Source organism: Bos indicus, chromosome 6 (genome assembly GCF_029378745.1).
Source record: "Bos indicus isolate NIAB-ARS_2022 breed Sahiwal x Tharparkar chromosome 6, NIAB-ARS_B.indTharparkar_mat_pri_1.0, whole genome shotgun sequence".
Classification (NCBI taxonomy): Eukaryota; Metazoa; Chordata; class Mammalia; order Artiodactyla; family Bovidae; genus Bos; species Bos indicus.
In genome coordinates, this window is record NC_091765.1 from 102,457,308 (window position 1) to 102,472,851 (window position 15,544).

Below are 15,544 nucleotides of genomic sequence, written 5' to 3' on the forward strand. Positions count from 1 at the left end.
ACAAGCTGGAATCAAGATTGCCAGCAGAAATATCAATAACCTCAGATATGCAGATGACACCACCCTTATGGCAGAAAGTGAAGAAGAACTAAAGAGTCTCTTGATGAAAGTGAAAGAGAAGAGTGAAAAAGCTGGCTTAAAAGCCAACATTTAAAAAACTAAGATCATGGCATCAGGTCTGATCATTTCATGGCAAATAGATGGGGAAACAGTGGAAATAGTGACAGACTTTCTTCTCTTGGGCTCCAAAATCACTGCGATGGTGACTGCAGCCATGAAATTAAAAGACGCTTGCTCCTTGGAAGAAAAACTATGACCAACCTAGACAGCATATTAAAAAGCAGAGACATTACTTTGCCAACAAAGGTCCATCTACTCAAAGCTATGGTTTTTCCAGTAGTCATGTATGGATATGAAACATGGACCATAAAGAAAGCAGAGCGCCAAAGAATTGATGCTTTTGAACTGTGATGTTGGAGAAGACTCTTGAGAGTCCCTTGGACTGCAAGGAGATCAAACCAGTCAATCCTAAAGGAAATCAGTCCTGAATGTTCGTTGGAAGGACTGATGTTGAAGTTGAAGCTCCAATACTTTGGCCACTGATGCGAAGAACTGACTCACTGGAAGACCCTGATGCTGTGAAAGACTGATGGCAGGAGGAGAAGGGGACCACAGAGGATGAGATGGTTGGATGGCATCACCGACTCGATGGACATGAGTTTGAGCAAGCTCTGGGAGTTGGTGATAGACAGGAAAGACTGGCATGCTGCTGTCCATGGGGTTGCAAAGAGTAGGACACGACTGAGTGACTAGACTAAAGTCAGTTGCTAAATACTGCACACATTGTTTGTGGTTGGTGAGTTGCTAAGTCGTGTCTAAGTCATTCACAACCCCATGAACTGTAGCCCACCAGGCTCCTCTGTCCATGCCATTTCCCGGTAAGAATACTGGAGTGGGTGATATACCCAACCCAGGGATCAAACCAAGGTCTCCTGCATTGGCAGGAAGTTTCTCTACTGCTGAGCCACCTGAGAAGCCTACAATAAACACTTAATTGTGCTTAAATATAGCCTTCATATTCAAGTGTACTTTACTGGATTCAAATTCTAGGAAAACTGGTTCATGCAAATCCAATTCTTTCCAGTTAGTCAATTCCCCATTCTCCAACCACTCTGTACAAGTGAGTTTTCCTCACAGATGCTGTCTTTGTATTTTCATGTCATTTTCACATATGCATGCGTTCCACATGCTCCAGAGGGCATCCCAGAGAGACAGTATGAAAATAGGCAAAAGGAAAAAGATGACTTTTTAGAGAACAAAAACTTTAAACTTGCCACTTTACAGTTCCACATGAGAGGGACTTCCCTGGTGGTCCAGTGGCCAGGACTCCATGCTCCATTCAATGCAGGGGGGGCCACGTTTGACCCCTGGTCGGGGAATTATTAATAGATCCCACATGCCACAACTAAAAGATCCCACGTGCTGCAACTAAGACCTGGTACAATCAATAAATACTTTTTAAAAAATAAAGTGCCACATGAGAATAATAAATGATGTTTCATTGAAAACTGGAAACTAGGTTACTAAAATGAAACCCACAATTTTTCTCTAATAACATTTTTTACATTTAAAAAATAATTTGTCTCTCTCCTTTTTTGGCACCTCCTTGGGGGTCTCAAAGATGAAAATTCAAAATATTCTTCAAAATAATGTCTCTTGGGGGCAGGGGGCAATGCTTCTGACAAGAAGCTTCCCTTTACCTTGGTGCAATTTTGCAAAAATCAAAATGAATAGCACAAGTGACTCAATGCCAGCAACATTTTCATCTACTTACAGTGCTGTTGTCTGTGATATAACGGTACAAATAGGTGGCTGGAACACAGATCTTTGAGAGCTGTCGGCTAAGAGCTGTCGGCTAAGAGCTGTCCGATAACCCACAGGAGCTGGCTCACCCACCAGGGGGCATTCAGATGTCTGCATCCGACTGCACACAGGGAAAGGTCAGTCCTTCATCCTCTTTGCATGCAAAACCCACAGAGAACAGATTCAACTATGAGATGACAGTCATTTAGGTGGAAGAGGTCTTCTCAAACCAACTGGCCTTTCCCTTAGGGAAAACTGAATTTTCTTAGCTGCATTTTCCTGACATTTCAGGTTATTCAAGCGCTTCATTTCATACTCCCTTTCACACTGGATGGCTGAAAAATAAAATACACAAAGCAATCCAACTGACATTTTTTACCAGGCATAGTTTAGTCCAAGATGAATATTTATCACACAGAAAAATCCACATTCGTGCATACTAAACAAGAAGACAGAGCTACACAGAAGGGAGCATGGGTGTGAATGAGCCGATTTAAACACATGTCTAATAATCAAAATAACACACAAAACTTAAAATTTATTAAAGTAGTTCCTACAGAACTTACATTCTGCTGAAGGGAGCAGACCATCCTTAATGGTTTTACATTTTCTGAGGTGTACACAGCTACCAAATGCAATTTCTTCCAAGAAAGGCAACTTGATGTTCGCTAGTTTCGTGTACCACGTCTTTGTGAGTAGTGCAAGTTCCCAGGGTTCCTGTCTGGGGCAAAAATTAACTCATTCAATAAACATTTATTGACATTGATGACAGGATATAGATAAGACATTTGCGTTCTCAGTTCCATTTCCCACTAGAGATTTTGGTTTGCAGAGGAGTATTCAGGATTTTCCAGAGTTGCAAATCTAGCCAGGAGAAGGGAGCCTTAAATCAACATGTTATAATCTTTCAATGTAGAAATATTAATATATTGAAAAATAACCATAAATTATAATGATAGGAACTTTCGCTCAAAAAACAGCCTCCATGGAGTCAATCCAATCTTTCCATGTCTTTAAAGAGGATGTAGTTAAAAACTGTAAGCTCCAAGTCTTTCTTGGTTAATCAAAAATACGATCACATTAGGGAAGGAACAAAGGGAATATAATGATTATGGTGCTTGGCACACAGTAAAGCTTTGAGTGTGTGATCTGACTTTTTTTTAATTTTTTAGAAATATTTATTTATTTGGCTGTGCTGGATCTTAGTTGCAGCATGCAAACTCTTAGTTTTGGCATGTGGGATCTAGTTTTTGGACCAGAAATCAAACCCATACCCCCTGCATCGGGAGCATGGAGTCTTAGCCACTGGACCACCAGGGAAGTCCATGATCTGATTTTAATCTTTACAACACCATGGAGGTAAGACAAGGGAACAAAGACTCAGAAGTTAACTGAGAACCAGAGCTGAGATGTAACCCAAGTGTATTTAGAAGTATCAACAGAATCCTTAGAAAACAGGAGAAAGGAATGAAATCCCAAACTACAGTATTTAAAAATAATCACAATGAAATTTTAATGGATTGTTTTATGTATCCTACTTTGGAAGTTTTAAGTATCAGCTATGTTTCTCAGTTATAGTCAATGTGAACTCATATGTATGAGGAAAGGGGAAAGACCTGCTTTGGTATAGGTAGGCGAAATGAGCTTACTACATACATGCCATCTGTCTTCCTCCTCTAGCTTCCTTGTTATTTTATCGTCTAACCTTAAGGAGTGACTTGAAGTCTACAATTATTATAAATGCACTTGAACAAATACACAAAGATGTATTTACAAGAATCCTCAGTGAAACATTGCTTATCCAAAAAACCTCACAAAACAGTCTTAATGTCTACAAAGAAGAGCCTGACTAAACTGTAGTACACATATGTAATGAAAGAATGAGGTTTATCCTTACCTATGGATTTGGAAAGATGAGCAATCAAACAGTTAATGTTTTCTAGCACCTACTACATGCTGTTGCTGCTGCTAAGTCACTTCAGTCATGTCCGACTCTGTGTGACCCCATAGACGGCAGCCCACCAGGCTCCCCGTCCCTGGGATTCTCCAGGCAAGAACACTGGAGTGGGTTGCCATTTCCTTCTCCCATGCATGAAAGTGAAAAGTGAAAGTGAAGTTGCTCAGTCCTATCCGACTCCTAGCGACCCCATGGACTGCCGCCTACCAGGCCCCTCCGTCCATGGGATTTTCCAGGCAAGAGTACTGGAGTGGGGTGCCATTGCCTTCTCCCCTACTACATGCTAGATACTCTTTTAATCAGTTTACAGGTGCTATTATGCTTATTTTATAGGTTGGGAAGCAGGAGCAGAGAAAAATTTACTCAACGTCACAAGGCTTGGGTTTGAAATTTTAATGCATGTACAAATATATCTATGTATACATATATAGGAGTGTATATATACATATATGTATGCACACATGCATAATACAGGTTTATATAAATGATGTGAATACAGTTCAGACACTGATGGCATTATGGACTAAAAGAACAAAAGTGTTCTAAAACCTAAGACGTAAATGTCTAAAATCTACAATTTACTCAAGATCACAAGGCTTGAGTTTGAAATTTCAACTCGGAAAATCAGATTCTATAATCTATGCTCTTAACCACTAAGCTACACAAGATAAAGTAGGGGAGGGAGCAAAGTTCAATATAATCCCCCATGTGCAAAAACGTGTGTGTGTACACACATGTGTATGTATGTGCATCAGATACAAGAGACAGAAATTGTAGGAAAACATAAAACATTTTACCTGAGTGGGACTGGGCAGGTAGTATAGGGATAAGATATGAGAGATAACATTTTTATTTTACTTTAAAAGCATTTGAAAATAAAAATGTTAAATGGTTTTGATCTTCTAAAATTGCTTAACCAAAAAAACCCCAAAGTGAAAGACTGCCTGAGCAAATGAAAGAATCTGCCTGTAATACAGGAGGACCCCAGTTCGATTCCTAGGTCAGGAAGATCCCCTGGAGAAGGGATAGGCTACCCACTCCAATATTCTTGGGCCTCCCTGGTGGCTCAGATGGTAAAGAATTGGTGTATAATGCAGGAGACCTGGGTTCGATCCCCGGGTTGGGAAGATCCCCTGGAGGAGGGCATGGCAACCCACTCCAGTATTCTTGCCTGGAGAATCCCCAAGGACAGAGTTGCTGGGGAGGCTACAATCCATGGGGTCACAGAGTCAGACATGACTAAGTGACAAAGAATACCAGTCTGTTCCTCTTAATTTAGCTGCTGTTATAAACAGGATGATATCAAATACTGTCCTGTGAGATTGACAGAGAAGACACTGGTTTTGCAGATATTATTCATGATATAAAATGCTATATAGCCAAAACCACAGAATCAGTGCTTTAAATCATTCTCAGGAATGATTTAAATCATATACAGGAATCATTTACAGGAATATCTTGTTATAAAAATTATGCTTGCAACAATGACTATAGTGGTTATTTGCCTATAGTTCAAGGTCTAAAGTCATACTGAACTAACAGAACTAAGCAGAGTACAATAATGAGTTTTCCCATAACTCTGGTTTTATAACCCCATGGGATGTATCCATTTCCTTCTTAGAATATTGTCCAAAAGTAAAGTTCAATTCACTCACAATGATAAATATATCTAGATTGCGGCTGCTGCTGCTGCTGCTGCTAAGTCACTTCAGTCGTGTCCGACTCTGTGCTACCCCATAGACGGCAGCCCAACAGGCTCCCCCGTCCCTGAGATTCTCCAGGCAAGAACGCTGGAGTGGGTTGCCATTTTCTTCTCCAATGCGTGAAAGTGAAAAGTGAAAGTGAAGTCGCTCAGTCGTGCCTGACTCTTAGCGACCCGGTGGACTGCAGCCCACCAGGCTCCTCCATCCATGGGATTTTCCAAGGCAAGAGTACTGGAGTGGGGTGCCATTGCCTTCTCCGATAGATTGCGGCAGAGACGTTAAAAAACAAGTTCAAAAATTTAAAACAAGGTAGCACAACAGTCAGAGAAGGTAATGGCACCCCACTCCAGTACTCTTGCCTGGAAAATCCCATGGATGGAGGAGCCTGGTGGGCTGCAGTCCACGGGGTCTCGAAAAGTTGGACACGACTGAGTGACCTCACTTTCACTTTTCACTTTCATGCATTGGAGAAGGAAATGGCAACCCACTCCAGTGTTCTTGCCTGGAGAATCCCAGGGACGGGGGAGCCTGGTGGGCTGCCGTCTATGGGGTCGCACAGAGTCAGACATGACTGAAGCGACTCAGCAGCAGCAGCAGCAGCACAACAGTATTACAGAGTGAAACTCTCATGTAGTAGCAACCCATGTTCACTATGGGTTTACTATTATTTCAGACAACATACAAGTACCTTACCTACATTACTTCATTTGTATTCCATACCATGTGGGTCCGTACTGATCTGTTCATTTCACAGATGTGGAAGCCAAGGCACAGAGAAGCTAAGTAATTTACTCAAGGCAGCATGGGCAGCCAGGGGCAGAGCCAGGCTTTGAGCCCTGGTTTTCTTGGTAGGGCTTTTGTTTTTTTTTTTTTTGAACAGAGTTCCTTTTGCTAACAATGGGTCCTTGTTAGTTATCCATTTTAAATACAGCAGTGTATACACGAAGTATTTCCTAAAGTTCTTAACTATCCCTTAGTTAAGATAGTTAAGATAGTTCTTAACTATCCCTCCTCAACTCCCCCACCCCAGCAACCATAAGTTCATTTTCTAAGTCTGTGAGTCTCTGTTTTGTAAGTAAGTTTATTTCTTTTTAGATTCCATGTATAAGGACAGTCATACACATCTCTCCTTCTCTGTCTGACTTACTTCACTCAGCATGACACTCTCTAGGGCCATCCATGTTGTTGCAAACGGCATTATTTCATTCTTTTTAATGGCTGAGTATATATGGACCACATCTTCTTTATCCATTCCTCTTTCAATGGATATTTAGATTGTTTCCATGTCTTGGCTATTGTAAACAGTGCTGCAGTGCACGTATCCTTTCAGATCATGTTTTTCTCCGGATATATGCCCAGGAGTCAGACTGCAGGATCATATGGTAGTCCTATTTTTAGTTTTTTTATGGAACCTCCATACTGTTCTCCACAGTGACTGTACCAATTTACATTTCCAGAGCCCCAGTCTTCTTGATTGGAAAGCCCATATTGTCCATTTACTACCCTCCAAATACACAGGATGCAAAACTGACTCTGTACCAGTTAATCAAGTGTTCTGTTAAGATGTATCAGACACCAAGGCATTTTAAGTTAGATTTACACTATCTAAAGAGGTATTTTAAGGTTGTTGTCAGTAGTAGAAAATGTTGCTTTGGAGTAAGAAAACTCATACTTCAGTCCTTGTCACTCCCTTGTACTACATGACTGAGGGACTTTGATCATATTACCAAATTTTAGTCTTCTCATTTGAAATTTGTTTTGTTGTAAAAAACCAAGTAAGAATAGTTAACAATCCTTATAAAAGCATTTTCCTTTTTTAAAAAAAAATCAGTATTCAGGCACCAGAAAATGCCTCATACAGTCCAGTATCTCACGGGGAACATAAGGATGTCCAGTATTTTTATTTTAACAAGGACGCTTCCCCCCCACCCCAACCCTGAGTCAGTGCTTACCTGATAAAAACTACTTACACTTTATAACAATTGCACCGCAAAAGCTTTTCTACTCCATTCTTTCTTTGCAAGCCATAAGCCATGGTGAATTATTACAGTCCAATTTCCTAACACAGGTGCCTGATGTAATGACTCAGATATTCTTGTTCATTTTACCTGAAATGATTGCAATACACCTAATTAAGATAAAATATTTCACTTGACTATTTTAATATCCAAATAATAAAAAGATCCAGAAAAAAAAAATGTCTGAATCTAAGAACCTCCCTCACCGATGTTCATGAACTGAACCTCTATTCTCTTCTATTTTCCACGAACTCATTTTATCACTTCTTGCCACGTTAGGAGAAAATGCCAGCTAAACAGCATCAGCATTCTGGCCTCGTATTCTGTCCTTGCCTAAAGCCTGCCAAATGGGCTCAAAAAACCTCAACACCAAAATGTGTCTCAAACGTGACAATGTTAAGCCACAAAGCACGGGCTGGCACCGGGACTTTCCGTCCTCCATCCGCGAGCCCTTTTAAAGAATGCAGACCTTCCTCCCAGGTTTTCCCTTTTGCAAAAATCTGCGCTTAAAATGTGACCCACTTCATGTACCACTCCCATGCCTCCTCCCGCTCAGGCTTCGGGATGGGTGTCCTCCCGCTGGATGCGCAGATCCCGGGAGGACCCGGATCCTCCCGAGCCCGGGGTGGGGAGGAGAGATGAAGAGGGGAGGGAAGTGGGGATGAAGAGGAGGGAAGAAGAGGAGAGACGGTAAGAGGGAAGGAAGATTGCGGGGAGAGGGCAGGGCCGGCCCTCCTTGCGCCTTGCCCACCCACGCCTAGCTCCGCCCCTCCTCCCACCCACGCCTAGCTCCGCCCCTCCTCCCACTCACGCCACACCCTGGGCGGGAGCGGCCACTCCGCCCAAGCCTCGCGAGACTAGTGCCCGCGAGAGGACGCTGGCGCCCGATTACCTTCGCTGGGGTGTGGGAGGGTCTCGGGGCCCCCATGGGTCGAGGGCCGAGCGCGCGCCCATCTAGTCGCCCATGGCCGCGCGCACAGGCCTTCTTCCTGCTCGCGCCTGGAGGTGCGGGCGGCCCTGCGTCAGGCCAGAGCCTCCATAAAGGGCTTTGTGGTGAGGGCCACGCGCACGAGAGGTCCCGTTGGGGTCCGGGGCTCGGTGTCCCACAGCCGACGGCCGGCTGACGCTTGACGGAACCAAGCCCACAGCTTGTAAGCTAGGCCTTTACCTGAAGACGACGCTTCTGACAGCGAAGGGGTTGAGTGCAGCGACCTGGGGGACTTGGTTTGGGGGCAGCACTTAGAGAAACGCGCTGGGTTCTGACGTGTGGACGTGCGTGAGTCTCCTGCGTGCCCTGAGGGCGCGGAACTGCGTTAGTTCCCGCACGCCTCACGCGTCAGGGCCGCTTCAAACAGTGATGTTCCAGACATCTGATGAGCGTTAAGGGCAAAGTAGGCTTGCGAAAACGTGGTCTGATGGACACGTTTCTGAAGTCCTTACAGGGTGGTGACTCAGGACGAATCTATATTACTATGTCAGATGGTCACCGCTTAACGTCAAACGGAAATAGTTACCTCTATTTTGCGCGCAGGTTTTGGAGTCAGAACTGGGTTAGATTCCTAGTTCCGCCACTTTTAAGTTGATCACTTTTAAAGTTAATCTTGCTTACGTAAGTTTTCTAAGCCGCAATTTCTTTCACCTGTAAAACAAGTATAATATTCTATATCTTACAGGGTTGTTGTGATGATCAAAGGTCGAGTCTAAATTCTCTGCCACAGGGTAAATGCCCAATTACCTAATTTTGAGCCTATTAACAACTTGATGGGATGGGCGAGGGATTAGCATTCCAGTTGTAAAGAAGTGGATTGAACTAAGATTGAAGGACTGCCTAGGGTCCGGTAGCTAAGTGAGTTTCAGGGCCAACTTTTGAAGCTAAGGGCTTCCCCTGTGGCTCAGCTGGTAAAGAGTCCGCCTGCAATGGGGGAGACCTGGGTTCGACCCCTGGGTTGGGAAGATTCCCCTGGAGAAGGGAAAGGCTACCCACTCCAGTATTCTGGCCTGGAGAATCCCATGGACTGTATAACCCATGGGGTCGCAGAGTCGGACATGACTGAGCGACTTTCACTTTGAAGCCAAACCCAGTACCCTTTTCCCTTTGACAAGCTACTTCTGATACTGTGTTAAGTCCTGTCCGACTCTCTGGGACCCTGTGGACTGTAGACCGTGGGGCTCCTCTGTCCATGGGATTCTCCAGGCAGTAATACTGAAGTAGATTGCCATGCCATGCTCCAGGAGATCTTCCCGACCCAGGAATGGAACCAGCATCTCTTAAATCTCCTTCATTGGCAGGCGGGTTCTTTATCACTAGGACCACCTGGGAAGCCCACTTCTGGTACTAGCTCCTGCCTTAATTAGAACAGGCCGGTAGGGTTGACACACTGGTAGGACCACGTTGTTAACTAAGGTCACACCCAGATGGAGCAGGGATAGACTACCTTAGAGTTGAAGTGGCCATGGTTTCCTGGCCTGTATTCTTTTTATAGATGAACAAATCAAGATGCAGGAAGAGGATGTGGTCATATTGAGAGAGATCAGACTGTGATTTCTCCATATGGGAACCCCCATTTTTTTAAATTTAAATTTATTTTAATTGGAGGCCAATTACTTTATTGTATTGGTTTCGCCATAGATCAACATGAATCCCATTTCTTTTTTATATGTATATATTGCTGACAATTGTAGTTATTTTCTGTGTGACTCACTTTGAACAAACGCGGTGGAAGTTAGAGCATGGCTTCTGAAACCAGGTCATAAAAGCTGTCGTGGCTTCCTTCTTGTGGTCTCTCTTGGATCACTAACCCTGGAAGAGGTCGGCTGCATGTTGGAAGAATGCCCAAGCCAACTTACTGAGAAATTCATATGCGGTGGGATGAAGGCCTCTAGCCAACAACTGGTGAGGAGCTGAGGCCTCTTGACACCAACCATGTGACTGAACCATTTTGGGAGCAGGTCCTCCAAGGCTCAGGCTGGCCTTCAGATGACTGTAGCCTCAGATCATGTCTTCACTGAAATTTCATGGGAGAGCCTAAGCCAGAACCACTTCACTAAGTCACTTCAAGATTCCTGGCCCTCAGAAAAAAATGAGATAATAAATCATCATTTTAAGCCACCAATCTTACAGATACCTGTTACCGAGCAATAGATAACTAATGTACCATTAAGTGTCTTGATGTAGAAGGAATATTTTGCAAAGAGGAAAATAGCCATATTTTTACAATTGAGGTTAATGATTTAATTTAAATGAACAGTAAAACACATTATGCTTTACTGACATTTACTGGGCAGCTGGTATTGTTAAATCTCTTTAGGACACCCAGTGGTGGTCCAGTTGCTAAGTCTTATTGGACTCTTGGGACCTCATGGATTGTAGCCCACCAGGCTCCTCTGTCCGTGGAATTTTCCAGGCAAGAATACTGGAGTGGGTTGCCGTTTCCTTCTCCAGGGGATCTTTCCGACCCAGGGATCAAAGCTGGGTCTCCTGCATTGTAGGCAGATTATTTAAGGGAAGCCCTAGGACCACTATAGATCTTTAAAAACTGTCAACACAGAAAATACACTTGAAACTTGAACAACATGGGTTTGAACTGTGCATATCCACTTACATGTGGATTTTTTTCAGTAATAAGTACTACATGATCCAAGGATGAATAAATCTGTGAATACAGAGGAAACACAGGTATGGAGGGCCAACTGTAAGTTATAGTCAGATATTTGACTGTGTGGGGATCAGTGCCCCTGACCCCTGCATTGTTCAAGGGTCAATAGTATATAGTAACCACCACTCCCTATGTGTATTTCTAAACAAAAATAACACTAGATCCTATAGAATGTGAAATGATATTCAATAAGATCTGGTTCTATGCCCACCCCATAATCACTATTTCAGTGTTTTCTTTTGCAATATCAAGTTATTTCTAAATATTTCTCTCTCCCTATCCATCTTTCTCTTCCCCTCTCTTTCCTTCTTCCCTCCCTCCTCCCTTCCTTCCTCTTCTCTCTCTAACTCTATATAACCGCTCCCCCTATTTTTCTGATGCCCTACACACACCTTCCTACTTGATAAGCCTTCACTAATTTCAACTCCTCCAGAAAGTTGTCTTTCATTTAAATTGGTTAAGGGAGCATTGCCGCCATCTAGTGATAAAATACAAGGAGGGCTGCAATGGAGACATAATCCTAACAGGGACTTCCATGGTGGTGCAGTGGTTAAGACTCTGCATTTCCAGTGCAGAGGGCACAGGGTTCATTCCCTGGTTGGGGAACCAAGATCTCACTTGGCATGGCTGGAAAAAAAAAACACAAAAACATTATTGATATGATAACATTGACTATGCTTTGGTTACTGTTCTAGGTACTTCATATGTGCGTGCGTGCATGCAAAGTCGCTTCAATCAGGTCTGACTCTTTGCAACACTATGGACTGTAGCCCACCAGGCTCCTCTGTCCATGGGATTCTCCAGGCAAGAATACTGGCGTGGATTGCCATGCCCTCCTCTAGGGGATCATTCCAACCCAGGGATCAAACCGAAGTCTCTAAGTCTCCTGCATTGGCAGACAGGTTCTTTACCACTAGCGCCACCTGGGAAGCACCAGGTACTTCATATGCATTGTTTCATTTAATTATCACAAAAGATGCTGTCGTTTAGTGATGTGACTTTCCAGTTATTGAGAAGAAAAAACAGGTACCTCAAGCAGGTCACAGGGTTTGACCCAAGACTATCTGATTCTGGTTTTCTGCTCTCTACCACACTATACATTCTCCCAAGATTGTAATTAGAGCAAGGCTTCCCTGGTGGCTCAGACAGTAAAGAATCTGCCTGCAATGCAGGAGACCTGGGTTCAATTGCTAGTCTGGAAGACCCCCTGGAGAAGGGAATGGCTACCCACTCCAGTATTCTTGCCTGGGAAATCCCATAGACAGAGGAGCCTCATGGGGGACTACAGCCCATGGGGTTGCAAAGAATCAGACACAACTGAGTGACTAACGCTTTAGCGTGTATACTTGTAAATATTTTTGCAACTGCCCTTTTCAAAGACAGTTAATTTTTCATCATATATAGAGTATATATATATATATATATATATATATATATATCCCTGCTACTTTGAAGGAGCAATGTTTTGTTTCTTTTAACTTAATATGTAAATCACAGATGCAGCCTATACTCTTTTCATGCTACCCCCAAAACTTCTCTAGGAATGCTACCAACTCAAAGTGAATGATAAAGTAATTCATCTGAAAAACTTTAAAATCACCAAAGAACTTAATGCACTGAAAGCCCTATATGTACTTCTGTACTTGCTCTTCAGTTGCTCAGTTGTGTTGGACTCCTTTGCAACACCACCAAGCTCCTCTGTCCATGAGATTTTCTGGGCAAGATTACTGGAGTGGGTTGGCATTTTCTCCTCCAGGGCATCTTCCTGACCCAGGGATCGAACCCATTATCTCCTGCATTGCAGGTGGATTCTTTACTGCTGAGCCACCAGGGGAGCCTTCTATACTGCTGCTGCTGCTGCTAAGTCGCTTCAGTCGTGTCCGACTCTGTACAACCCCATAGACGGCAGCCCACCAGGCTCCGCCATCCCTGGGATTCTCCAGGCAAGAACACTGGAGTGGGTTGCCATTTCCTTCTCCAATGCATGGAAGTGAAAAGTGAAGTCGCTCAGTCGTGTCCGACTCCTAGCAACCCCATGGACTGCAGCCTACCAGGCTCCTCCGTCCATGGGATTTACCAGGCAAGAGTACTGGAGTGGGGTTCTATACTAGCACCTTCCTAATTCTCTTACTTCTCTATCCAGTCCTTCCCATGTTTCCCTCTTTCTTCCTCCCCTGAAGTTTGTGTGTGCCCATAATTGAGATGCTTTTCTTCTGTTTGTTGTACCCCAGCACTCTCAGTGGCTGTACTCTCACTAATGCAATTATCACTTCTCTTTGGATAGGCCCCACATCTGATTCTCTAGCCAGCCTTGCCTTCTTTCTGAATTCATATCCTGCATTTCCATTGGTTTGTGGGATTTTCCTACCTGAATCGGAGAAGGCAATGGCACCCTACTCCAGTACTCTTGCTTGGAAAATCCCTTGGATGGAGGAGCCTGGTAGGCCTGAATATCCTGTCCGGTTGAACATTTCAGCATATCCAAAATGTAATCTATCGCCCACTCACTAAACTATCTCTTTTGCTTCTACTTCCAGGAATGGTGATGCCCTATGAGTATCCCATGAGTCACACTTAAAGTATTGAGCCAATTTAAAGCATACTTTTGGGAAGCTACTCCATACCAGCCAACATTCTTGGCCATCTTCCATAACATTGGATCCTCATAAGTTAGGAGGGGAGAAGTATAGCGGGGAAAGAGTTTATAGGGTTACAAAATGACTTGCTTACAGTTATACGACTAGTAAGTTGCAGAGCCAGATTTAACCTAGGTCAGTTTCACTCCTGACCTCCTTTGAGTTCTCCAGGTCACCTGCCTTGACTGTGTCCCTTTGTCCATGAGATTTTCATTGCATGCTTACAACATTAACTACCCACTCATTTTATTTGAGGTCAACGGATTATGTTTCTGTACCTTAAACACATAATTTTCCAACCAAAACAAAGAACAAGAGCCTCAACTAGGGTCCAGGCTTCTCTGCTCTGCTTAGAGGCAGAAGCTACAATTTTCTAGGTACCCAGTTCTCCTGTTCTTTACGAGGCAAAACAGATCAGAATGCATTATCCTGATCCAAGACTATGACACATGATTCACAGACTAGGATTCTCCCCAGGACAAAATCTGGAGCTGCAGGGATCCCTGACTGGCTTTAGGAGGGCACCACAAACTGCACCAGCCGTGTAGCTGTGGACACCAAGAGAGCTCAGTGGCACTTGAGTCCCTCCACTGCACAAGCATACAGCATTTGTTGTAAGAGCAGGAAGAAAGTCTTTATTTACTCAGCATAACATATGAGGTCTTTGGGCTGTTACAGGATCACCCTGTTAAGTTCTAATTAGAAGATTTATCTGCTTCAGACCAATTGACATTTCAACTTCATGCTAATTTATAATGTCACTTTAAAAAAAGTAGGGGACTTCCCTGGTGGCATAGTGGATAGGAATCCACCTGCTAATGCAAGGGATACGAGTTCGATCCCTGGTCCAGAAAGATTCCACATGCCGAGGAGCAACTGAGCCCACGTGCTGCAACTCCTGAAGCTGCCCGAGCTCTGGGACTCACATGCTGCAACTCCTGAGCCTGTGTGCCTCAGCTCCTGACGTCTGCGCATCTAGAGTGTGTGCTCTGAAACAGGCCACTGCGGTGAGAACCCCATGAATCACAAAGCAGAGTAACCCTGCTCACCACAGCTAGAGAAAGCCTGCATGAGCAACAGAGACCCAGCGGGACCAAAATAAATAAATACAATTATTTTTTAAAAAGAACGTTGTCTTTAAAAAAAAAAAGTAGGAAAGTAGAAGCAATCAGAAAATAATAGATGAGATCTCTATTCATTAAACATTTATTAAAATGATTCATATTTGGTTGATTTTTCAAACATAAATCTGATCCATTGAGCTTTCCTGAGGAGGTAGAAACCCTCTGAAGAGGAGGTGGACTCATAAAAAGGATCTAACTAGGAATCCAGAACACCTGGATTATAGACTTCATAAATATGAATGATTCTAAGCCTGTGTGTCATTTATAAAACCAAAAATTCAGAAATATTTTTATGACTGATTCAAATTCATGGAATCAGTCATAAAAATATTTCTGAATTTTTGGTTATATAAATGACACACAGGCTTAGAATCATTCATATTTATGAAGTCTATAATCCAGGTGTTCTGGATTCCTAGTTAGACCCTTCTAAATCCTTAATCGGAGAAGGAAATGGCACCCCACTCCAGTACTCTTGCCTGGAAAATCCCATGGACGGAGGAGCTTGGTAGGCTGCAGTCAATGGGGTCACTAAGAGTTGGACACAACTGAGTGACTTCACTTTCACTCTTCACTTTCATGCATTG

The 15,544-nt window shown here is 43.4% G+C and overlaps 1 protein-coding gene across 3 annotated transcripts; it reads right to left on the reverse strand.

Moving 5' to 3' along the window:
- Positions 1-2,064: 2,064 nt before the first annotated feature.
- C6H4orf36 (chromosome 6 C4orf36 homolog) lies at positions 2,065-8,772 on the reverse strand. 3 transcript variants are annotated; one of them, XM_070791746.1, is made up of 4 exons: positions 8,434-8,772; positions 7,494-7,631; positions 2,430-2,584; positions 2,065-2,198 (listed from the first exon to the last, which is right to left on the reverse strand). In XM_070791746.1, exons 2-4 carry the CDS (start codon positions 7,556-7,558, stop codon positions 2,065-2,067), a joined length of 354 nt encoding a protein of 117 aa, XP_070647847.1. In that variant the 5' UTR covers positions 7,559-7,631; positions 8,434-8,772. The 3 variants fall into 3 exon arrangements, with proteins under 3 accessions (XP_070647847.1, XP_019818619.1, XP_070647848.1); XM_019963060.2 differs by lacking the exon at positions 8,434-8,772 and adding an exon at positions 8,064-8,391; XM_070791747.1 differs by lacking the exon at positions 8,434-8,772 and adding an exon at positions 7,748-8,041.
- Positions 8,773-15,544: the final 6,772 nt, after the last annotated feature.

Coding starts and splice junctions, on each gene's coding strand:
- C6H4orf36 (XM_070791746.1), bottom strand. CDS start 7,558: ATGGCTTATGGCTTGCAAAGAAAGAATGGAGTAGAAAAGCTTTTGCGG. Junction 2,585..7,493: donor CGGTGCAATTGTTATAAAGT/GTAAGTAGTTTT, acceptor TTTTTGCCCCAG/ACAGGAACCCTGGGAACTTG. Junction 2,199..2,429: donor TCTGCTCCCTTCAGCAGAAT/GTAAGTTCTGTA, acceptor TTTATTTTTCAG/CCATCCAGTGTGAAAGGGAG.